This window comes from Hippoglossus hippoglossus, chromosome 3, assembly GCF_009819705.1.
Source record: "Hippoglossus hippoglossus isolate fHipHip1 chromosome 3, fHipHip1.pri, whole genome shotgun sequence".
In the NCBI taxonomy this organism is placed as follows: Eukaryota; Metazoa; Chordata; class Actinopteri; order Pleuronectiformes; family Pleuronectidae; genus Hippoglossus; species Hippoglossus hippoglossus.
Window position 1 is genome coordinate 22,880,887 of NC_047153.1, and position 27,027 is coordinate 22,907,913.

Sequence of the window (27,027 nt, forward strand, 5' to 3'; positions counted from 1 at the left end):
AAATATGATGTTCTGGTACTGTCCTTCTCTAAAATGAACTGTCTTCTCTTGCAGGATGACGCCTCTTCTCCTGGAGACTTGGTTGTCACTGACAATCCTGGAGGTGAGTATTAGACACGCTAGAGAAATCTTTGTACAACTTTAAGTATGTGTAATTTAATGGTGATTAACCAGCAGAAATTCAACATGATAAATTTACTGAAACCTGGCAATACTCTATTCTGTTAATTTATCTGTATTCGAATGTGTATTGTATATTACCCAGATCCAGATCCAGTTCCAGTTCCAGTGAGAGAAGGTGAAACCGCCTACTGGCCCTCGTCCTCGGTGTTGACAGCCAGGCTGAGGCGTCTGATCACAGCCTCCCAGCGATACACCAAAAGTCGGCAGATCCTCCACATCCACCAGTCTCAGTCTCAATCCCAGCCGTCCATGATACTGTCTGCTCCGCTCTGCCCGCTGCCCCCCACACTCAACGACACCCTCAACCCCAAGATGGCTGCTAAGATTGAACGCCAACAAAGGTAACACCTTCAGATCAGATCAACAATTGGCTGAGCAATAAAATTTAACTCTTGCCGTTTTGAACAAAAATGTTGTTGTATGTTTGACTTTCTATGTAAAATGTTATTACGAGGTAAATTTTCCTTATTTTTCAGGTGGACCAGGCGAGAAGAAGCTGACTTCTACCGGGTGGTCTCCACTTTCGGTGTTGTTTTCGATCCAACCCTCGGCTGCTTCGACTGGACCAAGTTCAGGGCCATGGCTCGGCTGCACAAGAAGACTGACGAGAGCCTGCAGAAATACCTGTGTGCTTTCACCGCCATGTGCCGACGGGTGTGCCGCCTGCCACCCAAGGAGGGAGGTCAGTCGAGCTTTTGCTTACATACACAGAGACATTAAGTGAAACCCTCAGTTTTTATTTCTATACATCAAATTAATAATCTGGACTCTCAGAAGACCATTATACTTTTGCCATTTTGATGATTACAAAAATTATGCCTGTCCAACTCCTTTTTTCCCAAACAAATAAATGTTGATGTTAGCCAATTTATAATTAGGGATGGTATCATTAAGATTTTAACAATACTACTACTCTTACCAATACTGCTTATCCATCTGGAACATTAAACAATATTCTTATCACATCAAGAAATTAAAGAAAAGGACACATTCATTTGTAAGATAACTTCAATGTAGTAATAAATTATCAATAATAAGCACAAAAATCCCCAGTACCAATAACAGAACCGATAACTTAATTATTTTGCCCAAGGGCTTGTTTGATAGCAAGTCTCTGTTCCTATACCTACTGTATTTATAGTGAGAGCATTGTGTATTATGCGTTGCCTGAAGTCAATGAAACACTTTACTCAAGACGTGGTCTTTAACATTGCTTCAGGAAGTTTTGTACTATATGTACTCTTGGTTGTAGATAGTTTAGAGAGGTCAGTAGCACCCTGGTAAACAAGCTGGCTCAGCAGTGCTGAGGTAGAGGGGTTGATAAGGTTAATCATTAGTGGAAAGACAAACAGTGTGATGTTTAAACTCCTGTCATAAACAGGTCTCTGGGTTGTACCTGTAAAGCTGTCTTCACTTCTTCTCACACACCGACTCTGACTGCTGCGTCTCTCTCCTTGTTTTAGACTCTGCGGTTGACCCATCTCTCACCATCCAGCCCATCACAGAGGAGCGAGCGTCTCGCACCCTGTACAGAGTAGAGCTGCTTCGCCAGGTGAGGGAACAAGTCCTTCGACATACATTACTCTTTGAGCGCCTCTCGCTGTGCCAGATGAGCTCTGACTTACCCGTCTGGTGGGAAGCTGGTACCCATGACCGTGATCTGCTAATTGGTGCGGCCAAGCACGGCGTGAGTCGCACAGACTACCACATTCTGAGAGACCCTGAGCTCAGCTTCATGGCTGCCCAACGCAACTACAGCCAAACTAAAACTACACAGCAGCAATCACACACATCCACACCACTCCTCCACACTCAGCACCAGGCCCCCAGCTCGGTGTTGACAGGCTCTCCGCTGCCTCTGGTGGCCCAGAGAGACACAGAGTCCTGTGGGCTTGTGCCGAAATTGGAACCCACCTCAGAGGGGGAGGAGAGCAGGGAGAAACCGGCCGAGAGCTGGAGCCCTCGTCAAGCACCAGCTACTCCCACAGGTCTCGAAGAGAAGCCTGTTCTAGAGACGAGGGACAATGAGACGCAGATGGTGGCAGCACGAACCAAACCTCTCACACCCAACTCCTCAGAGAGGAAACCCAAGAAGGCCAGCAAGAGAGGCCGTCGGGAGACCAGGCGTGGCTCAGAGTCTAACTCAGATGGCTCCTCTTCAAGCTCTTCATCCCGCTCCTCCTCTTCATCATCTTCCTCTTCTTCCTCGTCACATTCCGGGTCCAGCTCCTCCTCTTCTTCATCTTGCTCCTCTGGCTCTTCGTCGTCGTCCTCCTCCTCCTCCTCATCTTCTGATGACAGCGAAAGTGAAGGAGAGGAAGGAAAGAAGAAAGGTGAGTACTCAAAGGGATAGTTCACCCAAAAATGAAAATTCATTATCTACTCACCACTATGCCGATGGAGGGGTGGGTGAAGTGTAGGAGTCCACAAAACACTTAAGGAGTTTCAGGGGTGATCAGTGTTGCAGCCAAATCCAATACAATTTGAAGAAGTGGTCACCATATACTTCAATTGTATTGGATTTTGTAATTATTATTCAGTAACTATTCAAATTGAATTATTATATAATATTATACAGTATTCGATATTAATGTCTGTCTCTCTCTCGTCACGTTGTCAGTGCCTGTCGCAACAAGTGTAAAGGGCTTCGATGAGGACAGCGTGGCATCACTGAGCACAACACAGGATGAAACACAAGACATTCATGTGGCTGAGAATGGAATCAACCACAACGCCTCGCATCCTTTCCAGGGAGGAGGATACATGCTCGCTGCATCCTACTGGCCAAAGGTAAGTAACTGCACATGTGATATATAAAGACAGTGACTGATTTGCAGAGAATCTAAACTCAAAGACCATTTTAAACATTACTGAACAGAATCAGTGTGGTCAACAGCACTGCACCTGTGGATATTCATAGTCATTATTCACCTGGTCATCAAATACAACGTGTAGTTGTCTATGATGATTCGTTTTCATGATTTAAATTAAGAAAATAAGCTGAATATTGACTTGCACCTAAGTACATATCGGATATTTTCACACATTTTTGTCGGTGTGCTGTCTCCTAGTTCTGATCTTACCGTCTTTTTTAATAATTATATTGTGTTATTTTATCTTGTTTATCTTGCCTTCAGTTTTAAAATGTTACCTTGTAAAGCACCTTGCTATATATATTATATTATCAGTATTATTATTAATATAGCATGTGGGCAATGGGGAAATCAGTGTTTGAATTTGTGGGTCATCTGTGCTGTCATTACTTTTTTTTATTTAATTTAATTTGTAATTTTTTAGGATCGTGTGATTATCAACCGCCTAGACAGCATCTGCCAGGCAGTGCTGAAGGGCAAGTGGCCGGGAACACGCCGGGTATATGAGCCTGGAGGTGCTGTGGCCTCCTTCTACACCACCAAGCTGCTGGACAATGCCAACAGCCTGTGCGAGGACCCCTCTGCCTCGCCACAGGGGTCAAAGGTGACCAAGCATGTTGCAGAAAACAAGGAGTTCTCAGTAAAACTCAACGATGTATGTTGATTTCTCCCATTCCTTCCCTCCTCCCTCCGCTTCGCCCTAATCGTAGGACCCTACCACTTCTGCTGCCATGGCTGGTGTTAGCTGCCGCGTTCAGCATGTTGCTCTGGTTCTCTTCTTCCGTCTTTCCTTTGGGTATGATTAGTGGTTTCGGCTGCCTGGCAGGAGGAGAGATTAATTTAATAGCAGCCTCCATCTCTTTTCCCACACACTCAATATGAATTGGGCTCCGAGGCTATGATTACATCAGGACAAATCACTCAATCGTGAGAATATAATAAGGTGCAGTTTGAAGCCTCTCTAGACTAAAGGAGTCTTGCTTATGATGTAACTGAAACATAGACCTTGGCTGTGGGTGTCTTCTAATATGCGGCAACGTGGCAATTAACTCGGCATGCTCGCTTTAATTTATTCCTCCGCGTAAATGTTGTTTTTTCGATAATGATATTTTCTTAAATTGTATGTTTTCTACCACCATAGATCCTCAAACACCTGCTGCTTGTTTCCTTTACAATCTGGACTGTATATGCAGACAGCAGCTTTCTCTCTGGCATGGCTTCCCAGTACAAATTACGAACAGACTTCACCCACCGCCCTGCTAGCCACTACCCACTGTGTGTTTATTTGTCCCAATACTACTAACAAGAAAATGCATGAACAATATTTGCTGTTAATATATACAAATTTCTTACAAATTGACATGATCATTTTTTGTCTGAATTGAAGTAACTTTATGATCAGTAAATTACTGGATAAACAAACAGGCAGAGCGAGCTTCATTGTGTAATAAACAGTCTGACAAAGATTAAAATAATTAAGGGTACCTTTTACCTTTTTATAAACCTTTTTGTTTACTTCAACATTTTTTTTTCCTACACTAGTCTCACACTTTTTTTTTTGTCTGTCCACAGCAGGAGGGAGGTCTGAAGTTGACCTTCCAGAAACAGGGTGTACCTCTGAAGAGGCCCCTGGAGTCCGAGGATGGCCCCCAGGCCCAGCAGCAGTACCTGGCCCGCCTTCATGAGCTGCAGAGCGCCTCGGACACAGGGCTGGCTGATATCACCAAGCCTCAGTGCAGCTTCCAGACTGGTGTGTCCATTCGAAATACAGATACTACCCCAAAACCCATGCATATGCCTTGCTTTGAGATCTCCCCTGTTTTACTTTACCACCACTAGATGATAGCAACATGTACTTTTTGGTGACTTAAAGGGATAGTCAACAAAACACTTTGAGTCTCAGGGGTAAACGGCCAAATCCAATACAATTTGGAAAAAAGCGTAACATGCCTCCATACTGCTCGTGCAGAGTCATCCAAGTGTCTGGAAGCCCCGACATTCATATTCAATTAAAAACGGTGTCATTTACACCACGTTTTAAGCCTAAAAGTCTGCAACTGGAAGTGGTGCCCCTTGGGGGGGGGGGGGGGGGGGGGGGGGAGAGAGAGAGAGAGAGAGAGAGAGAGAGAGAGAGAGAGAGAGAGAGAGAGAGAGAGAGAGAGAGAGAGAGAGAGAGAGAGAGAGAGAGAGAGAGAGAGAGAGAGAGAGAGAGAGAGAGAGAGAGAGAGCTGCTCCGAGGCGGATATCAAAGGACATTTAGGCTTAAAACACGGTGTAAATGATGCCATGACACTTGGATGACACAACACGAGCAGTATAGAGGCATGCTGTTGTTTTTTTCTGTTTTATTACGTCTGATTTCGTCCCCTGACTCTGCTTAGTGGATGAGTGAATTTCCATTTTTCTGTGAACTATCCCTTTTAAAGACTGCACCACTGGCTTTGTTTACAGAGAACAAAATGTTTGCATTCAGTCTGACATATCGTTGAGCTTTTTATCCTTTTGACCAGTAACTAGAGGTGAAAAAAGTCTGGTCGTAATGTAACAGATGCTTCTCCAATTTTTTCTTCATTTAAAGTTAACTTTTTTGACACAGTAGTTCAAAGCTAACAGGCTGGTTCTCTTGCAGTACCTCCAGCTCTTACTGGTCAGATGAGGCTGAACGGAGTACTGGACGGCCAACCTGTGGTCAAGAAGCGAAGGGGAAGGAGGAAGAACGTAGAGGGAATGGACCTGCTCTTCATGAACAGGAGCAAAGTCCCTTCTGTTCCTGATCAGGTAAAGGGTTTTTGCAGAAAGAGGAGCACAGTGGTGTAACGCTGGTATATTGTCACAAGAAAGCAGCACAAATATTCAGCTTGCTCTGTCTATAATGTTTGATCTGTAGTAAAAGCATTCTAAATGTAAAACACTGTGTCCATCTATCTCCAGGTACCTCCAGGTTGGGGTGGTATTGGCCAGGTGGGCACGGGGGCGACTAGTGCACCAAGCTCCAGTCAGGTCCCTGCAGACACAGAGAGCAGGGTCCCAGTCATCAACCTCAAAGACGGCACCCGCCTTGCTGGGGACGACGCCCCCAGGAGGAAAGATCTTGAACAGTGGATGAAAGAGCACCCAGGCTTTGTAGCAGATACAGGAGCTTTTATTCCTGTGAGTATTTTCTTCTGTCCTCTCAATCAATATAGTAATAGTTTCTGTAGTGCCACAGGAAAGTTAACAAAATGTTTTCATCTTTAAGGGGGTTCGTATAGATGGAGGTATAGAAAAATGTCAGAGGATGACTATTAAACTAATACTTATTTTATGTAGAAACAACCTACGGTTGGACATTTACATTTTAAAACTATTCTATATCCAGGGGGTAAATAAGATGCAAATGCAGTTCCACTTCCAGGACGGCCGGCCCAAGCAGAAGAGGCACCGCTGTAGGAATCCAAACAAGATCGACGTCAACAGCCTAACAGGAGAGGAACGAGTCCAAATCATCAACAGGAGAAATGCACGCAAGGTGAGTTTGTGTGTGGGTTTGATTGGGTTTTCAAATATTATCTTTAAAAAAGCGAATTAAAATGCTTTATGTTGAGGAGAGGCTGTAATAACCCCTTGTTCTTTTCCCGGAATGTAAAAATAATAAAAAATCAGAATCATCCTTTCAAAAGCTGATTTATGACTAATGACCAGACATTACATGCTCTCTTACAAATGTACAAATGAAGGACAGTTCCTTCTATATTAACAATCAGATACTTGGCAGACATATGTATGCAGTACTTACCATAATCAACCTAATCATTCATGAAAAAGACAGTTTACAAACAAGAACACAGGGGAAGTTACATTTGATTTGTTAACCAGACTGAATAATAAGAGAAAAGAGTACTCTATGCATCTGATACAACTGTGTACTTCATAAATCTGTGTATTGTGCAGTTTGCTTCATGCAGCTCAATTCGTCTTCCCTGTAGGTTGGTGGAGCCTTTGCTCCTCCTCTGAAGGATCTGTGCAGGTTCCTTCAGGAGAACCCGGAGTACGGAGTTCCACCTGAATGGGCAGATGTGGTCAAACAGTCGGTGAGTCAAACAGCAGCACATCCACCATATAGAAACTGAAGCTGTGTCAGCAAGGAAGGCCATTTTGAACAGAGTCAATAATACACTCAGTTGTTTACTACAGCAGTAAATCATACTTAATGGAGTCATAATTCTGTTTTTAGAGAGGTGTTGATTTAACATCATGATCATTTTGAAGGCAGTAGATTAGTAATTGTATAATATGTTGCTGAGAGGTGAATAAATGGGTGAAGAATTAGTGTCAGGTGGGAGTGCAGTAGCTGTATAGTAGATTAGGTTGCAGCAACGCCTACAGTGTCCATGCTGCTCATAATAATTTGGCTCATCAGTCTATGTTTACCCCTTATGTTATTACATGAACTGTGAAGTGTTTAATGAAGAATCATTTTTGGCTCTGCTGTGTAAAACTGCTAAACAAGCATATATTCAATGTTTCATCCAGGGTTACCTCCCAGAGAGTATGTATGACAGGATTCTGACAGGACCCATTGTTCCTGAGGAGGTGAGTCGACGTGGACGTCGACCCAAGAATCCTCTTGCGAAGGCAGCGGCGGCGGCAGGAGGACCCAGCACAGCAGCCTCCACCCTCGGCCTGAATCCCCTGCTGGCCAACGGCCTCCTCTCCGGAATGGACCTCACCAGCCTGCAGGCCTTCCAGCAAAACCTCCAGAGTTTACAATCCCTGCAGCTGACCGCAGGCCTGATGGGGCTGCCATCCGACGCAAGCAACCTGGCCGCGAGCAACCTAGCCGCCATGTTTCCAATGATGCTATCTGGTATGGCCGGACTGCCAAACCTGCTTGGCATGAGCGGCATGCTTGGGAAACCTGCTCATGAGGGCGCAGGAGGCTCAGAGGAAAAGACAAAGGGAACCACCAGTGGTGCAGCAGGACAGCCGTCTGCCTCTAAAGCCCCTTCTCAAACCTCAGACACCAAAGGAGAAAGGACAGAGAGTTTGAGCACGACTCCTTGCTCAGCGTCCAACTCCTCTTCCTCGGCCACTGCCCCACAAAGTGCTTCAGCTGCCTCCGCAGCCTCCAGTCACCCACTGTCTCTTAACCCCTTGTTACTCTCCAGTATGCTTTACCCAGGGATGCTTCTCACTCCAGGCCTTAACCTTCCTGTGTCTGCCACACAGTCGCAGAGCTCTAACACTGACCCCACCCTTCCTCCTGCTCCTTTTCCTCCTCCGCCAAAACCCTCCAAGTCATCGACGCGGGAGACAGTACGGCCAGCAGGAGCAGAAAAGGACGGTCACGAGGACGAGGAGTTGGATGACGACGACGAAGAGGAGGAGGAGGAGGAGGAGGCAGAACAGAAAGAAAACAGTGGTCCTGAAGGTTCGGGTAAAGGCGAGACGTCTTCATCAGAGTCTGGGAGCTCCTCCTCATCCTCGGATGATTCAGACTCCAGTGATGAGGACTGAATCTATGAGTATATAATTATAAATTTATTTATGTATCGCCTAGAAATGTATACATACAGTATATTCACATATATATGGATTTTCCAGCACTTGTTGTGATTTCTTTACGTGTAAATACAAGAACTAACTAAAAATGTTGTGTAATAAAGACAAAAACCTAAAAAAATGGAGAAAAAAAACTGACTTAAAAGGAACTGAAATTAAATTTCAGTGTTTGTTAACAAGGTACAGTTCTTGTTTTGAGACATTTTGCATGTCAGGACTTTAGCAGATTTCTGAACTCTGTGAACTTGTACCACACGATTATTATGTACAATTGCAACAAAAAAGGCATTATTGTAATTATGTCAGGATTTAATTTTATTAAAAAAGTGAAACTACATCAACACGCTCGTTTGAGCTGTGCTATTAATATATTTTGATTGTTGGGGGGGGTGGGTTTGGGGGAGAAGCGACACTTGACAAACACTTTTGGTTTCTCTTGTAAATAATATTTCAGTACTTGGACAGGTTCATTGACACTTATGCTTTGCAGATCATACGTTGGATATGTCAGCAATAACTTGGGCAGCTAATGAATGTCACTGAAGCTGTAGATTATCTTGTCTGCCATGTTCCCACCCCAGTGCACAAGGTCGCGCAGCCTCACCTGTCACGTGGCTCCGCGTCACGCTGAAGATGCCATTTCTACATTTCTTCTCATTGATTATGGAAAAAAAAAACATAGCTGACGCCCCTTCTTTAATATCTCTTTGAGGGGGAAGTATTATTCTTAATTTTTCAGTGAAGAACATGAGTTTGAATCCTTCAAGAAGGTTCATTATTCACATGGATTAGTGATCTTAGAAACATCATTGTCACCATTACCTTACAAACATGTCCCAACATGTCCAAGCCGCACCTTAGCTACCACCCACAGTAGACGTCGTACACGTTCACTTGCACATCTGTTGATTTATTATTTTTACAGTGTCAGAAACTCTCGGAGCTGTGGGGAAAGAAAACAACCTTTATACTGTGTGCCAAAAAAACTGCCCTTTGACCCCCTGAGGTCCTGACAGAGTGTTGTGCTCTCTGTGTATTGGACTCGTTATGACACGGATGATATTACTGCAGCCCTGGCGTATTGACTGCATCTTATACCTCAACTGTGCTCAATGGATTGGCTTCACTGTGCAAAATATACATGTGCATGCGTGTGTGTTTTCCCGCCGTGTGTGTGTGTGTGTGTGTGTGTGTGTGTGTGTGTGTGTGTGTGTGTGTGTGTGTGTGTGTGTGTGTGTGTGTGTGTGTGTGTGTGTGTGTGTGTGTGTGTGTGTGTGTGTGTGTGTGTGTGTGTGTGTGTGTGTGTGTGTGTGTGTCAGAGCCCGTTTCTATTTCCTTTTTCCTTTCCTTTATTTTTATTGAGAGCTTCCACTGCATCCTTTAGTTTGGCTGGACCTCTCACCTGGTATCTACTGCTTCCATAACTTTCCAGTCTGAATGTTGTGCATCAAGGAAGGGCGGCCTGTAAGCTGTAAGACTCGTGGAACCACATTACCAGTGTTTTTGACCTTTAAAACACGACTCTTCTCACGACAAATTCGGAAGGAAACATTTCGTGTTGCATGACCACCTGTCTGCCAGATTCTTGTGGAAGATACACGGCACAAGCACTGAATAGTTCAAACCCCTACCTGAGATTGTACTAAACTGTCATCGTCTTTTGAAATTGAACACAGTGCCAGATGGGCTGATTTCAGGAAGGGCTCAATAATAGCTTGTGTCACTGGAAGTTCGCAGCATTGTTGTCGTTGTGTACACTCTGTCCTTGACTCCGCTCTGCTGATGACTGGAGTTTCAGCTAGATTTAGAAGTGCCCTTATCCTGTACCTCTCTCTCTCTCTCTCTCTCCCTCCCTCTCATCCATCTTTTGTGTGTCCAAGCAAGCTGTGCTGCACGCTTGTGCGTTTCACCCTATCATCTGTGCACGCGCTCATTTAAGCTGTAACACTGGAGTTCACTCAAGCCGAAGTACCTTTTTGTAATTTTCTCTAGGACTGCTGTTACTCAGTGACTGTTAATAAGTTGCATGTGATTTCTGGGATGAGGTCTTTGATTGGACAGGAGGGGGCGACAGAGCGCTCCTCCTGTGCTACAGAAAGCCACTGTTAAACACAGTCTGGTTAGTATTGCTGTAGCATTGTTCTCTATCAGTGGGTTAAACCATGAACGAACCGACAGACTGAAGACACGCCTGAGTTCTGATGTTGATTTAAAGCGTTTTTCTTGTACGCCTCTTAAATAGCGAGCTCATCATGGGTTTGCTTGCAATGTAATTGCATCTTTTGTTGTATATTAATACTAACAGTATGGTATTTTTCTAAATGTGGAAGCAAAGACCTTCTACATGCCACTGTCATTTTGTATATCTGCACCTCTGCTCTCTTAAAACTTGTAGTGCCCTTAAGCAAACACCCAGCCATCGCTTCTTCTGCTGTAGGTGACATTTAATGTTTTGCTACCCCCAGTGATGGGTTGATGGATTGACGACTGTGCTGAGCCTCTTTAGGACACAAATGGCACAAAAACAAAAGTAGACGTAAGATTGGACTTCACTTTTCTGTTGCTCGTTTCATTTCCTTTTGTTTTCTACGTATCCCAAAGCACTGCTAGTGCTAGAGAAGCAGTGTTAAACCTACGTCAAAAACAAGTTTAAGTAAACAATGACCAATATGCAAGAGGAATGATGAAACACATTACTGCTGTACAGGGACGTCTGTGTTCAGATTTCATACATGTAATCACTGAGATGACGAGCATCATGGGATTTGTATTTTTTATTTCAAGCTTGATAATAGCCCAAATGTCACCCTGGTCAGTTTTTTGTCTTGGTTATTATTTTAATTTTTTTTCATTGGACAGTTGTAATATTTGCAAGTTGTGGTCTGTGTAGTCGAAATAATTCTTTATGTAGTGCAGGAAAACACGTCTTAAGTCATTTGTAATTTATTGGATTACTTTCTATGAAGTTCTATAGAGGAAATTGAGGTTTAATTATTTTTATTAAACATATTCTTCTGACTATCATAAAGTGTGCTCTTTGCCTGTTGCTTTGTCTTGTGGGGCCTTGATCTAGAAATCACTGATACCATATGAAAACTTTAACTCCTCATATCTGTAGACTAGTGTGTCCAGGTCAGTGAATCCGATTCTCTGAGCAATACAGCTCTTCATTCTTTTCAACCCTTATTTAACCAATCAAACCCTTCACTTCTCCTTCATCCTTACATTCCTAAGTTAAGTTTGTCCTTTTTTATCAAAGTGATAAAGTTACAAACCAAAGAAGGAAATGTCCTTTGTTTTGTAACTTTAACACTTTGAAAACAGCATTAATATTAATAGATAGTATAAAAAGTGCAAATTATAACCCTGGTAATGAGACAATACATTAATTTTCTTCACAAATAAACTATATTCTAGATAAACTAAATCTTAAATGACTGTAGAGTCACATCAGTGGTTAATTAACTCTGCCAAAAAGGTTATGTTTTCATCTGTGTGTTTGTTTGTGAGCAGGATTGTGCATGAAATTTTGTCTCAGGAATCTTTTTTCACTTTCTTTAACATTGTGAGTGTTTTTCATAAATTAGATTTATTTCCCAGAGAATAATGCATGGATCTTGATGAAACAATCAGACATGTAGGGGACTGATATATGTGAGTCTGTGTAATTTGGTGCAGATCCAAATTAATTTTAATTTGGTTTATTTTGGGGTCTGTTGGGCCTTGGCAGAAGTTGTTTGTTGGTTTACATGTTGTTACACAAAAAACACGGAACCAATTTCCTCCAAACTTGATGGAGGGATGTGGTCCGGGCCCGGGAGGAGCTCCTCACATTTTAGTTCAGATTAGGATTAAAGTGCAGTTCCAAGAATTTTTTTTACTTTCTCTTACATTGCAACATTTTTGTTAACTTTTCAGGGAATAATACACAAATCTTGATTTTCTACTGTTTAGGACTATGTTCTATTATAAATCCCATACATGGTTATCACACCACTTGTTTTCCTTTTATATGTCTACTATAAGAACTAGATTGAGTGGGGAAAGTTCAAACAAAGGGTTAAAAAGGTTTCCTCCACACCTCCTCTTGGTGTCGCTGGGGGACCAGCAGAGCTGCCTAGTGCTGATCATAGCAACCACACACAGATGACAAGTTTGGACTTGTCTGCTGACAGAGGCCAGTGGGCTGAACTTCCTCAGCCTGCAGAGCAGCAGCAGGCTGTCAGCTCTGAACCATGCTTCACTCTCCACTGACTGCTCCCAGCCAGACACACACACAGAGAAGACCCTCATTCTGACTCCTGGACCCTCACCGTAACCTGGTAAGTCAGCTGTTGATCAAATGATAAATGCCAGACAGATGATCTGAAACGTCAGCTGACAGTTTGAAACCAAACACTGACATCACTCTGTATGAGGTCTAACTTTAAAAGCTGCAGGACACTCTTTCAATAACTGAATCTCTGCTGTAACCGGGCTCTGATACACTTCTATTGACGATCAGAAACAAAATGAGCCTCATGGATGTTTACCACGTGTGGGAAAAGTGAAAGCAAAGCCAGAGTTAAATGTACCATGTGTCAGTGAAGGCAACAGGAGGAAACAGGAACTGGTTGTGACCCAAATAAACAGGCCACAGATTATACATTATTCATTACGTCTCATGATCTGTCATTGTTTACCAAGTTTGCAGCTGAACAAAAACACCAAACAAATATGTAAAGTTGGATGATAAAATAAGATATACCATTATTGTACCACCGTAGAGGAAGTTCAAAGTTCACCCAGCAGCAGAAGGAAGTAGCAGCGCAGGAGAAATACAAAGTCTGTTTTTCTAATTGTGCAATATAAAGAGAAAAGTTTTGTAATTGTGCAATTTGTAATATACAACATGTGCAGCAGTTTCTCTTGGATTATGGATTTTATTGTTAGATGGTCGGCGCTGTTTAAACAGAGCTGTGTCCTTCCATATAATGCATTGTTTGTTTGTGTTACCTATGACATTAAAGACAATAACACAATGAAGCGCCGCAGATTTGGGTGAGTAAGTTAGGAAATAGTCTGGTTTATTTCCTTCCCTGTGTTCTCTATTATCTGGTTCTTCTTTGTAGCAGCAACATCCTTGATCTAATGTGAAAGGAGGATACAAATTCTGGGTATTTTTTTAGTGCATGAGCAGGGCCTGGTGCTCATGCTCAAAACAACAGGCCACAGGGATGATTCATGTGTATGAGGAGCGGTGTGTAACCTGATACTTCCACATGCACTTCCTGGTCTACAGCTGTAGGTGGCCACACAGTGAACTCTCTAGTCTCACACCTGCAGCTGGAAGTAAGTCAGAAAATGGGCTTTAAGATAATATAAGATAATATAAATTAGACTTTATTAATCCCGAAGGAAATTCTTGTGCCAGTTTGCTCAAAAATTACAGTAACAGAATTTACAATAGTGGATTAAGTCTAAAATATATAAACTGTATTATTCAAGTTTCTAAATGTGCCAGTTTGTCTTCTTATTTTAGAAGCTTGTTAATAAATCTGTCTGTAAAAGCTCATTTCAGCCCATAATGATGAGATGTAATGGAGAGATGAGGGGAAGTAAATAAATGAGCTGCAGTAATTATCAATAGATATCGTCATCTAAATCAATACTAGATTAAAAAAGAACCTTATCTTGAGGCTTCAGGATACATGTCGGATTAAACCTCCATTTTGCCTGAGCAAATAAAACAAATGTCAGAACTGAAACGCCAGAAATGATTCAACTAATCAATCAGTTGATGAACCAAAAGTAATTGTTAACTGCTTTGATGACTGTTGAATCGTTTGAGACAGAAAAAATACCGAACAGTTCCTGGTACCTGTTTGTCTATGAGGATTTTAACTTAAGCAAACAACGATTCACATTCACTATAGTCAAATTAGTCTCCAGCTAATCTGCATGTCATGCAAACATGCAAGCTGCAAACACAGAGACCCTGGGAAACTATGATTTGAACCAGCAACCTTCTTGCTATTTAGTTTTCAGGTTATAGGTCAGAGAAAACGAGACATTTGAAGACGTCACCCTTGGGTTTCAGACCAATTTTTAATTTATATTGACTAATTACTGACTTCAAATAAATCAAATGATTCATCAGTTAATAAATGAAATAATCAGAATCAGTAATAAGCCTTTATTTATACTGAGAGTTTCGAATGCAACACGTGTGTCACCAGTGACTGTTGCAGCTCTGATGACATGCAAGATTTCCATGGAAACAAAAAAAAATGGTTCCCAAAGTGTTTTGTAGTACAGACTGTGTGAGAGAAAGGGAGAATGTGACTGGCAGGCAGATGACTTTATTTGGAAGTGGAGTGGCACCCACATACCTCCACCAAGGCCCACAAGTCCTCTCCTGAAACCACATTTAAATTCACGACTTCCAGATTTTATTTGGATCGGCAATGAATTGCACACACTCATAAATATCAGTCCCTGAAACATGTCTACATGTGTATTGAATTATTCTCGGAGAAACCCAGGAAAATGTTGAATATCGCACAATGTTTTGGAAAATGATTAAAAAACATTCCTGGATTTGATCCGGGGTTCCTCCTGGGGTCACGTCGGGCCCCTCCACAAAATTAAGTTTTTAAGTCTGAGCAAGTGATGGAGTCAGACTGTGTCCATGAAGAGAAAATATCAGATTGACACGATGTCGCTCTGTATCTCTGCAATGATTTGATTTTACAGACGTACAAACCCCACATGATCAGGATCAGTGGCCTAATATGAAAATGAATGTAAACACACAATCAGTGTTCAGTCCTCCTCGCCCTCCTGTGTCATGCAGACACTGGACTGAGGTCTGTCTGACTCAGTGAGGACAGTTATACTGGATAATAAACGCCACATGTGAGAATGATTAGAGGAACAGAGTCTCCTTTCTGTGTAGGCAGCACGCACGCTCGCACGCACGCACGCACACACACTGATATAGTGTAGATCGAGGGTTAGAAAATGGGCTTCAGGCCTATGACGACGTAAAAAGTGTTGGAGATGACACATGACCTCTGAGGCTCTGAGATAAAAACTCATTCCCTTAAAAGGAAGAAGAGCATAGTTGAGTCAGTTCAACCTGAAATGATCTGGTTTGCCTTTTAATGCCGTTGGTTTGTCTTTACTGGAACGTGCACTGTGCACACAGGAGACTACACACACAGTTATTCTAGTTGCTTTACAGACGTGCATGTTGTCTGGCATCTAGAATACTGTTGCACATGTTCTTAAAAATGAGAGTCGTATCAATGAGTGTATTACCTGAAGTAATAATAAAATCAAATGATTCTTTCTCTGAGGTTCTTTAGGAAACCAGGAGTAAAGTTACACAATCATTCATGACTTTTTACAGTCTGAGGGTTCGTCACAGTTTCTACAAAGACACTCGTGCTTTATATAAATGCATATGTGACTGTTTTCATTAGGCCTAGTTTATTTTTATTAAGTTGTTTAAGACTGAAAAAAGAAAAGAAAATATAGCACTTTTTTTTTTTACCTGTTTATTTCTCTTTTTCAAAAAGTTTGGAAAAACATATATTTTTTTCTTGTAACCTAATTGTCTCTCTGTGTTTTCTTTTGTGCAGCCGCTCCATCCGTCTCTGGCTCTCGCCCTGTGAGAGTGTGAGGGTCACCATGGCAACCGAGCCTCGGGGCAACCTACAATGGTTTGGCCCCAGTGATCACCTGATGTCTATGTTTAGGTTAGTGCTGCATCTCACTGTATTACTCACACTGTGGACACTTTGTGTTTGTGTTGTCTTAGTGACTCACACATTTTATAACACATAGTTAGAGTACTGGGCACCAGTCACTTTGTCTTGAAGACACTGTCTCTTTTGTGTTAGTGTGATATTACTCCACCTAACTCCTACATGCATGTTAGGTTTTGACACATAATAAATAACAACAGCTACTGAGTGTTACTGGTGGTTTACTGGTAACGGGTACAAAGACAGAAGTCCGTTTCCCTACAGTCGTTTTCAGACATGAACTCTGGAAAATGTCCGGACAAATGGGTCCAGTCGGAGTTTGTCTTTCACATATGAAGAATGCAGTGGGATATTCTCTGGGCCAGATTTTTTACTACAACAGGAGCAGCATGCAGGAGGCAGGAAGTAAACTATGAATTCCAACAAAAGCTCTCTAATCTCGTTGTCTTTCCAAGTTGACATCTTTGTTGGCGTCTTCTCCGTGTGTGGCTCCTCTTTTACACCTGATATCTTATTATTATATTGATGTATTATATCTGTAGTGTATTGGACACACGATCAATGCTTCCACTCACTCCAGACAATATCCTGCTGTATTCTCACATGGGCTCACTCTGACCTTATCCGGACATTTCACAAGGCAGAAAGAGTTCCGGGAAATGTCCGGAGAAACTGACTTGGATATTTGCTTTGATATAGATGTTAATAAAAAGGACGGATCGATCACACTCAGGTCTTCGGGGCTAAATATATGTTGTTTTTGGTGCTGCCTTCAGGTGCTCTCAAAAAAACAAAACACTACACAGAGGACAACCAAGCCAAAGTCTCCTGGTGTTTACAGTTTGTTCATTTACTAAAACAAACCAGGTTGTTGAACTGTTTTTTTAACATATTTCAAATGAATCATGTATGTATCATAAAAAATAATCCTTTTGTTGTGTTTAATTGCAGTGTCATCCGTTCACAGCTTCCTTACTGGAACTTATCACCTGCATGTGTGCTTCCACGCAGGCATAAACAATTGAAGGTGGCCCTAGTCTGTGCGTGGCACGTTTAAAAAAGACTTATTATTAATATTATTATTGTTATTATTATTTTTATAGCACGGCTTTGTTGAATTTCCTATTGTGACGCGTTCTTTAAAACTCAAACACACACACACACACACACACACACACTTTCAACACTAAGTCCACTGTGTGAAAAGCTGCCCACCCCAAATTTCTAATTACCCCGAAAATCTGAGCAGCCTAGCTCCGGGCCTGGTTCAGTACATGTCTGTGTTATTTGAGGAGGTTTCTGTGCAGTCGTGTGGCTTTTTATCTACTTCTCCTTCCTTTATTTACTTCTCCCGTCCCTGCTATGGTTCCTCTGATTCAGGACCTGCTCCAGAGATCCAGCCGAGGCAGTCAAAGCGAGACTGAGGCGCATGCTGCAGACGTTTCTGCTCCAGCAGGGGGACCGATCAGGTAATGAGAGGACCAAAGGTATACTTACAGTACATATTCAGTGATTTAACAATGGGACCAGGGGATAGTAATTAAATGTTGGGGATAAATGCACGATGACGGATTGTGTTCAATATTACTTGAGGACAAAAACTCCAGACTTTTATGATTTTTTAAAAATAATTTATAATTATTATTCTTCAGAATATTCATTTGTTCTCTCAGAAGCAAAAGCATGTCTGCGAGCAACCTCTACCAGTTAATCCCTCCATGATGAGAGGGTTTTTTAATGATAGGTGTTAATCTGTGGAATAAAGATCTTGTTGCTGTCACATCTAATCCCTGTGATACTGTTGGCAGAGCTGGCAGCGAGGTGCTGCCACCAGGCAGAGTTCTGGTATTACAGGATCCTAGAGAACCTGGTCAGGCAGGAGAGGAGAAGACTGGGCGTCAGCGACGTGTCTGTGAGTTTACCCCCCTCCTGTGGCCACATGTGGAACTGCTGTCTTTTTCAGGGGTGTTGTTGCCCCTTTATGAACCGTGTGTGTGTCACATACAGAGAAGTACAGATACTCGTGTTAAAAATGATTTAATAGGGACTGATTCAACCTCTTTACTCAAGTACGTGAGAGTAAGAAGGAACGCTTCCAACTGCTCTTACACTCTACAACACTATTTAAAATGTAAAATACATGTTTTTCCTATATACAGTCTATATATGCACATACCTCTATTTCAATATACCCTTATACCTAAGGAACAAATACAGTTTACATCCTCATACAATCATACTGTATCATTGCACTTTACTCGAGTACATTTCTCAGCTAATATTTCCATCTAATGGGAAAATTGCATTTTATGTGCATATTCTTTGTAATTATTATTTAATTAACTTTTTTATTTTATCTCATTGGCTATTTTATTTTATTTTATTTTATCCTGTAGGATTTGGGATCAATGAAGTTTATCTTATCTTATAAGGATTAAAGTAAAATGTTCCCCTCTGAAGGTCGTTCCTGTCGTGTGCATCTGTGCAAAGCAAACTGAGACTCATGTCGGATGGAGAATGTTTGTTTCTCTGCTTCGTTGTCGACGTTGTCAATGACGTTGACTGATTCTTCACTTTCTTCCATCTTGTCACGGACGTGTGTGCCGCACCTCTTCTTCACAGTTTATTCTCCCTCTCTTGTCTGTTTCGTCTTGATAAACGTCTTTAACACTGTGTTACCTATGTCATGCATGATATGCACTGATAGATATCCAACTAAGTCTCTTCTGTGTTATTGTTGCGTTCATTTATGTTGAAAACTGTATCAATGTTGTTAAAGCGGAGCTCGATGATGCACAATTTAAAAAAAACGAATTCCCCTCAAATGCATTAAATGGAAGTAAAGAGCTTGTTTTGAAAATGTGTTAAAATGTAACGGTAAAAGTAAAAAGAAATCCTCAAATCCTCAAGTAAAGTACAGATACCTGAAAAATCTACAGAACAACAACAATATACTTTCCCACCTCTGGTCACATAACATATTCTCATCTTAAAATAAAAGTTTTGATCTGCATCATTATTATTCTGTTTTTGTTTTAAAGGCAAACACTGTGCATGTGTCGCAGGGCATCTTGGAGGCAGATCTTGTGCAGCGCTGCCTGGTGGCCTGTTGTCTGCAGATTTCCATTTGCTCAAACCATCTACCATGTGATCTGCCCCAGCTCCTTCAGATCCTAACGATGAAGTCGTACCACTTCTGGAGGGTGGGTTTACCTGTCGTCGAGCACATGTTTAGAGAGTACATGTCCCTTTACCTCGCCAAGGAGGTGTGTGTTTGTTTGTCAGTTAGAGCGATTCCACAAGATCTACTGGATGGATCACCATGAAACTTGAAGGAAGTGGCATGTGTCAGGGAAGAGGCCATTTAATCTAGTGGCGATCTGGATTTCGTTTTATCACTGTCTTTAATATTTTGAGATTTCACTTTTTTTTTGTGAATTTCTCAATGAATAAATCTGAAATCTTTAAGAAAAATATAAAGACATGTAGAATGATAACATTTATGATGTAAAGCAGATCTAATAATAATAAGAGACATTTTGTTTTTTTAGGGGGGGAACTTGATTGAGTAAATTAAAGTAACAAATATTCCCTTCATCTATATTAGAGAATGGATCTTTTGTGAGATGATGCAGAACATTTGTGTGTATGTACATATATGTATCAGATGCAATACACGTGAATGCATTATAAAGTGGCCAATGATTAAAGTATTTATACAAAAGCAAATATCTGACAGAGATGAAGGGAGCAGCAATGACAGTTAGAGGTATATATAATAATGGTAGAATATGTGTGGAGGCATATTGTATAAATAAGTAATCTTAAGAAGAAGAGGAGGACAGAGAAGCTCCATGTGTCCCCTGGTGATCTAGACCTATAGCAGCATGACTAAGAGCTGGTCCAAGACCTGAACCAGCTCTAACTATAAACGTTATCAAAAAAGAAGCCAACATTTAAACATAGAGCGGATGTCTGCCTCCCGGACTGAAACTGTGGGATTTGAGTCAGTGACAAAAACAAGTGACAGCTCTGCCACCTTCTACTTTGACCACTGTGTCCCTGCCCGACAGGTGATTGAGCTGGTGCTGCGGGCTGAAGCAGGGCTGCCTCATGCTGTCGTCAGACACCTCTCCCAGGTGGAGAAGAACGTTCTGGAGAGCTTGGCCTGGACCAGGAACTCACCGCTGTGGGAAGAAATCCGAGCCAACAGGGGCCAGCTTCTTACCTGCCAACAGGTCGGCAATAAAACACAAAACCTCTCATAAGGCAGCATGGGGCTGTGTCACATTTCGTACTCAAAGTTCTCTCAAGGGGGCGTCGATTTCTGAGCAAGATTAAATTAGAAATATGATGGAATGAGTGTGTGATGAATCGTTAATGAAAACATGAGAAGCACATGCATGACCTAAATAACGGCTTTTTGTCATATGCAGGTGATGCATCCTGCACAGCTTGAAGATCCAAAGAGAACAGAGTTACAGCCTGACACAAAACCAGCAGGTATAAACACTTATTATAATTCTATATTTACTTATATTCTAAGGTAAGTTGTTATTTGTTAAAATTCTCTTCACATCCCGATAGCCATCAATAAATAAAGTTGTCTGAAAAAAAAGAAAAAAAGTCGGTGTGTAACCAGGATTACCAACCCCAGCTTTAACACACATCAACACATGTCTTGAAAAACACCTCACTTGCAAAGCGCTCACAGTATTCTCATTATGGATTGACTGGTCAGTTGTGTTTTTGGACGTCAGTTGGTCAGTTGTGAGCTAACGTTTCTCCCATCAGCTGTGACCAGGCCTCAGAGGAGCAGCCCCCTCCATCTGTTTGCTCGTAAGGTCAGCTGACCCACCACACTGCAGCCGTCTCCTAGTGTGCACAATCCTATTCAGTGATTCAAATAGCAGCTTGCTGTGTATTTAGTGCAGTCGTGTTCTGTCTCAGGTGTACAGTTTGATGAGCAGGCGTCTGAGGGAGCTGTGTTCCACACTGGACGTTTCTGACGAGCTGCGGCTGAAGATCTGGACGTGCTTCGAGCACTCTCTGGTCCACTGCTCCCACCTCATGGTCGACTGTCACCTGGACCAATCGCTCATGTGTGCTATCTACATCATAGCTAAGGTGAGCTGGGACATATCTGAGAGAATTTATAATGACCTTTAATTGGGTCTGGTAAACTGATGGCCCTTGTTACCGCTACTTCCGGTAGTGAACACCCACCCCACCAGCATAGTGGTGAGTAGATAATGAGTGAATTTTCATTTTTTGGTTCACTATCCCTTTAAGGATGAACTGATTAGATGCCACTAGATGTCGCCAGCGCATAGGCTTTAAGATATACGTAGCATAAAATAGAAAGTTACAGGCAATGAGGCTTTCTTTAAGGTTCAACAATAAATTGGCATAGATCGCATCACGATATGATCTCAATAATTTAACCTGGTTAAATTCATTTGATGATTGCTTTTCTACTCTTTTCTACTCTTATACTCTCACAGCATCTTGAACGTCTAATAAATGCTACAGTTTGATGTATCTCATTCCAGTCCCACCAGTATTATTACACACAGGTTTTTAAAGGTTGTTGTTCTCAAAGCACCACACAGCACTGTTGTTGTAATGATGTTATACAGAAATAATGATCATAACATTAAGTAAATAATCTTCATCACCGATATGATGACAAAACGAAACAAGTTTCATACACGGCTCAGAAGATGTCTCTCTCTCTCTCTCTCTCTCTCTCTCATCTCTCTCTCTCTCTCTCTCAGTCTCTCTCTCTCTCTCTCTCTCTCTCCTCTGTAGTCAATTACTCTACACCTCTCTGTGAAACCAGCCCTCAGAGTAAACTCACGCCTCTCACTTACCCGGTGTGAGAAAATGAGAGAATGGTCATAAAATACACGATTGATTATAGCTAATATATGTCGTCTGTGCTTTGCTCAGCAGGCAAGTAATAATGAAAGCACAGTGCAGAGCGGCTGGATGATGAGAAGAGACCATTACATGGAGCGATGCATCTTCGTGTTAAAAATATTTCCATCCGATGTCCGACTAAATACAAAATTAATAGTCTGTATAAGTTTAAAATAAATCACATTCTACCTCTGAATATTATTTATTTAAATGTCTCTCTATTGTTGCAAATGATTTTGGGAAATTGGGTTGAAAAAAAACACTGAGACATGTTAATGTAATACATTTTATTCTACATTTTTTAATTGACAGTGCAGCTAAGTTGTCAGAACAAGCAGCACAGGGGGGGAAAAAGACTTTATATCATTAAACGTTAACATTTTATCAGTGGGTGTTAAAAGGCATCTTTAAGAAATCACTCACAGACTCACTGGTCTGTTAACAATATAATGTATTCAATTTGACATACATAAATAACAGACATGATCAGTAATTAACTTTTTAATTTGCATTGTTTTTACAGATCACCAAGGTGGAGATACCCTTCAAACACATAATGAAGTGCTACAAGTCGCAGCCACACGCCAGGAGGGGTGTACGTCTTTTTTCTGGATCAGCTTTGAATGATTAACATATAAAATTGAATTGTAAATAAAGTTTAAAATTGAGTCTCATGTCACAACTTTAACTACATTAACGGTCTGAGCACATGGTGCAAGTTCTGGCTTATAGCATGTCCAGATCCACTTTTTCTAGTTTCATGGAAAAAGGCAAATGATTTAGAGGGATTGTACTTAGTCGCATAATTAATTATGGGTGTATTTTGTACATAGTCAGGTGTGCTTGCACATCGGTCGATTGCTTTTATAGTGGCAGATTTTCCTGGTAGTCAGAGACAATGCAGGAAACACCTTCACTTTGCACAACTCTGTCTGTAACAAGCAGAGTATACACGTGTCGTACACCCGTCTATGTAGGTGCATGTTACTATATTGATAGTCAGAGAAATACGCCCTCAGATGGACACAAGTGCATTAGCCGTTTAAACAACCAGCTCCCATGTTATAGGGAGCAAGGCAAGGCAACTTTATTTGTATCGCACATTTCGACTGCAAAGGAAATCAAAGTGCTTTACATGAGATATGAAAGGTATCATGACATCTTGTTAAAGCAACACAAGACAAAACCCAAAGAAGCTGGGCTGCACTTTGCAGTGGGTTTACAGAAGGTCATTATCTGTCAGGTGTATTTGAGGTTTTATATCTGCATTGTGTGTTCTGGCAACATTGGTTCAATATTCTTGAACAGGTGGTTTCTGTCCTCAGGTCTGTAGCAATGTGCTGATTTCAGGACGTAACATGGACAACCCTCCCAGCAGTAAGAAACCATTGAGTAAATACAAATGCCACTCATCTGTATGAGGAAGTAACAGCCTGTCCTTCATTACACACATATAAATCTGCAAGGTGGTCATGTGTGATAAATCACACAGTATGGTACAGTGCTGTCAGACTCACAAATACACGTCAACATGCAGTATTTAGATTATCGTACATAATATACAAACTATACATAGAATTGTGGTTTGTTTAGCATTTTAGTCACTGAAGGATTTTGAATTGATTTCAATACATTATTATAATCAAATTACGATCATTTAATATAAACCGAGCACAGACACTGCAGAGGAGCTGTTGCAGTGATATAAATATGATCTGTTTGTCCATATGAAGCACTTCCTCTTTCCCAGCCACAGGAAAACAAGAGGATTATGACATAATGGTGACTCCTAACACGCCATCGACACATTATCCAGGAGCCTCTCAGGAGCGGAGGGGCAATCTTATCGACTTTTACAACCAGGTCTACATGACCAACATGCAGCACTTTGCCGAGCAGTTTGCTCCGACCTCTGGGGTAAGTGGACCATTTCGAGTGTCTGCACTTTTGGAGGAGGTAAAAGAGCGAGGCCACAAAAAGCAAATTCATGGAGATGTAAAATGTATTAATATACTGTAATACCTCATCTCTTACAAGACTGGATTTAACACATGCTGTGGAACTTTTATGCAGGGTGACACTCCTCCTCTGTCTCCATATCCTCAACCGTGGAAAGCGTCCCCTCGCAGACACCAGGTGCTCAGCAGCCCCTCCGTCTACATTTCACCATACAACCCTGAAACCCCATCCCTCGTACACCGGCCTGTGCTACTACTTCAAACGCTAGTCCCCCCGAGGTCTGTTCAATGTGCTGTTTGTCGTTGTTATCAGTTGAACTGCATGTGTGCAATCTAGACTTTGGATGTCCTTCCTGTTTACAGTGTCTGCGGAGATCAACAACATGATCAAGATGGGCAGGTCACCCACCAGGGGCGGCGCTATCCGGTGAAGCTGGAGGAGGAGGAGGAGGAGGAAGGAGACCACAGCCCTTTGGCAAAAAGGCTCCGTTTGGATGGTCAGTCAGCCTGGCAGAGGAGACTGAGGAGCGTGTGAACGCTCGTGTCGCGAGAGGGACGCAGGGCCGACCTTCTCTGGTTACAAAGCCAAACCTGCACTAGAGGGAAGAGGAGCACAGCGCCGACGATCTCTGAAACTGTAACTACAATATCAGGTGTCCGGGGAAAGCACAGAGCAAATATTGTCTTCCGATCTGTTAAGAAAACCATTGCGCAAAGTTTGTTAGCTCATAGATTTGGTTTCTCTGCACTATTTTTGACACCAATATTGCTGCCTATTGTTGCTTTCAGACATGCACTCAACTCCAGATATCTCCTGAAATTATCCGGAGGGGTTGTATGTGAGAACGCAAATGTCCGAGTGAGACAGACTTTCTCTGCAGTTTCTCCTGCTAGGCCACTAGTAAAAACTCAGGAGAATGTCCAAATGAGCCCATGTGGGAATAAAACAGCAGGAGATCCATCTGTTGGTATTCACCGCGAGTGAGTGGCAGCGTTTGATGATATTTCTAAAACATGCTGGATCCAAAATCTGCCAAAAAACAAGGATAATGCAAATATCTCAGGATCAAGTGTTGCCAAACACGTAGAAGACACTGATGAAGGTGTCAAGGTACTTTGGTGATAGGAGCCAACACTGATGTGGATGTGCTGTAAAACAAAAACACATGATCTCCTGCCTCTGTTCCGACCCCATTGAGCAGCGGACATTCTCCGGAGTTCATGTCTGAAAACGACTTACGTGTCCTTGACCAATGCACTTAACATGCCATCATTGGCCAGTGGAGGAAGATGGTGGTACTGATCTGCTCTCATCATGTTGTGTGAACTTGCAGTTCAAGCCACATTAGGTGTGGGACAAGCTTGTCTGCCTCACTTATGACGTTTCAGCAGTGGTCTGGTTTCCCTGCTTGAATGTTAAATGAAGACTACGTGTTTCAGTGTCGTTCACTCTCAAATAACGTTTAAAATCATTTTTTCTTATTTTCTAATGATGTTTCCTGAAAATATAGTTTAAATATATATATCATTCCTCCAACTGTCACCTTAGGTCAACTAGTTAACTTAGCTAGTTAGCTAGGTGTGTTTAAGGTGTAGTTACCTAGTTAAGTCTACATATACCAGTCAACCCATCACACTCTGTCTCAGATTCTTTGACCCACCCTTTCCCCTCATCCTCCTTTCCATCATCGCTCTTCCCTTCATCCCTCTTCCCTCTTCCTACCCTCCTCATCATCATCCTCCTTCCCTCATCCTTTCATCCTCCTTCATTCATCCCTTCATCCTCCTTCCCTCATTCCTTCATCCTCCTTCCCTCATCCCTTTCCTAATCTCTTCGTTACCCCACATCCCTTCATCCATACCCTCAAACCTCTATCTTCCTCCCTCATCCCTTCTTCCTCTCTCTCTCAACCCCAGTCACCAGTGCATCCTCCCACACCAGCCAATCAGACAAAATCTTCACCTCCATCCCTTCACTCAACATCCCCAAACTTTCTCCTCAACATCCAACATATCAAATTTCCATTCAAACATTTTAATCACATATTGTTGGGGCGTGGTCCTCGATAGTGAAACTTAGTTAAGTTATTGAAAAGGGATTATATAAACACATTTATTTGAGAATATGTCTTGTCTTATTCTGTAAGAATTGTGAAGTGTTTTTATCAAATTTTTAAAAATTAATAAAATTAACATGATCGTACAAACGTTTCCCAACAAAGGGTTTGGATTTTCTTGTATTCCACTTTTTATGAAACCTAATATTACATACAGTTCTCTGGGGGAACTGGTTTAAACTCAGCCTCACTCTGCTGGCTTCTCTTTTTAAAAAGCTAATGAGCTTCATATGAACTTCTTTGTTTATTACTTGGTAGATTCAGCAATACCTACGGACCAATCAGCAAAGGACAACAACATCATGAGATATAGTTTTGACTGTAAATTTTAATATCAATATCATTTCTATGCTCTTGAACAGTTGTGACATATAGGCCTGTAAATCAGAACCTGCTCTGACTCGAGCTGCCTGAATAATTAAATAAAAAATTCATAAATTCCTAGGAGCAGGAACTCCCTGCTCGTCCAATGTGAGAAAACTTGGTAACCATGGCTGCCCTGTGATTGACACACAATCCCCTGGTGTGTTTATCAGTAACCATGTTGTGGCATTCTACTGAGTTAATTCTCAACCCGTGTTGCTTAGGAGGTAATTACACAAGGTGATGTGGCCGGGAGACAAAGGCTCGTAAAGTAAAACCAACAGGCAGCCAGGTGCCCGACCTCAAAAGGACGTCTCAA

At 41.9% G+C, this 27,027-nt stretch overlaps 2 protein-coding genes across 15 annotated transcripts in view; both read left to right on the forward strand.

Annotated features, from left to right (window-relative positions):
- The window catches only part of chd9 (chromodomain helicase DNA binding protein 9), a 74,217-nt gene extending 65,279 nt beyond the window's left edge, over positions 1–8,938 (forward strand). For 6 of the 11 annotated variants that reach the window (XM_034581839.1, XM_034581840.1, XM_034581841.1 and 3 more), the window contains 12 exons: positions 55–103; positions 266–524; positions 660–865; positions 1,647–2,516; positions 2,804–2,973; positions 3,481–3,711; positions 4,629–4,806; positions 5,686–5,834; positions 5,988–6,206; positions 6,415–6,564; positions 7,022–7,126; positions 7,569–8,938. In XM_034581839.1, coding sequence (XP_034437730.1) covers positions 55–103; positions 266–524; positions 660–865; positions 1,647–2,516; positions 2,804–2,973; positions 3,481–3,711; positions 4,629–4,806; positions 5,686–5,834; positions 5,988–6,206; positions 6,415–6,564; positions 7,022–7,126; positions 7,569–8,552 — 3,570 coding nt within the window. In that variant the 3' untranslated portion in view covers positions 8,553–8,938. The remainder of the gene's footprint in view (positions 1–54; positions 104–265; positions 525–659; positions 866–1,646; positions 2,517–2,803; positions 2,974–3,480; positions 3,712–4,628; positions 4,807–5,685; positions 5,835–5,987; positions 6,207–6,414; positions 6,565–7,021; positions 7,127–7,568) is intronic. The other 5 variants (XM_034581844.1, XM_034581848.1, XM_034581842.1 and 2 more) reach the window with 4 other exon arrangements.
- A 3,793-nt stretch (positions 8,939–12,731) lies between these two features.
- On the forward strand, positions 12,732–25,969 carry LOC117759618 (retinoblastoma-like protein 2). 4 transcript variants are annotated; one of them, XM_034581851.1, is made up of 14 exons: positions 12,732–12,919; positions 16,223–16,339; positions 17,729–17,817; positions 18,157–18,260; positions 19,390–19,551; positions 20,422–20,586; positions 20,785–20,851; positions 21,143–21,192; positions 21,299–21,475; positions 22,794–22,865; positions 23,596–23,647; positions 24,021–24,187; positions 24,344–24,507; positions 24,592–25,969. In XM_034581851.1, exons 2-14 carry the CDS (start codon positions 16,272–16,274, stop codon positions 24,761–24,763), a joined length of 1,509 nt encoding a protein of 502 aa, XP_034437742.1. In that variant the 5' UTR covers positions 12,732–12,919; positions 16,223–16,271; the 3' UTR covers positions 24,764–25,969. The 4 variants fall into 4 exon arrangements, with proteins under 4 accessions (XP_034437742.1, XP_034437744.1, XP_034437743.1 ...); XM_034581853.1 differs by having other exon boundaries at positions 24,027–24,187; XM_034581852.1 differs by having other exon boundaries at positions 12,734–12,919; positions 19,414–19,551; positions 23,596–23,668.
- Positions 25,970–27,027: the final 1,058 nt, after the last annotated feature.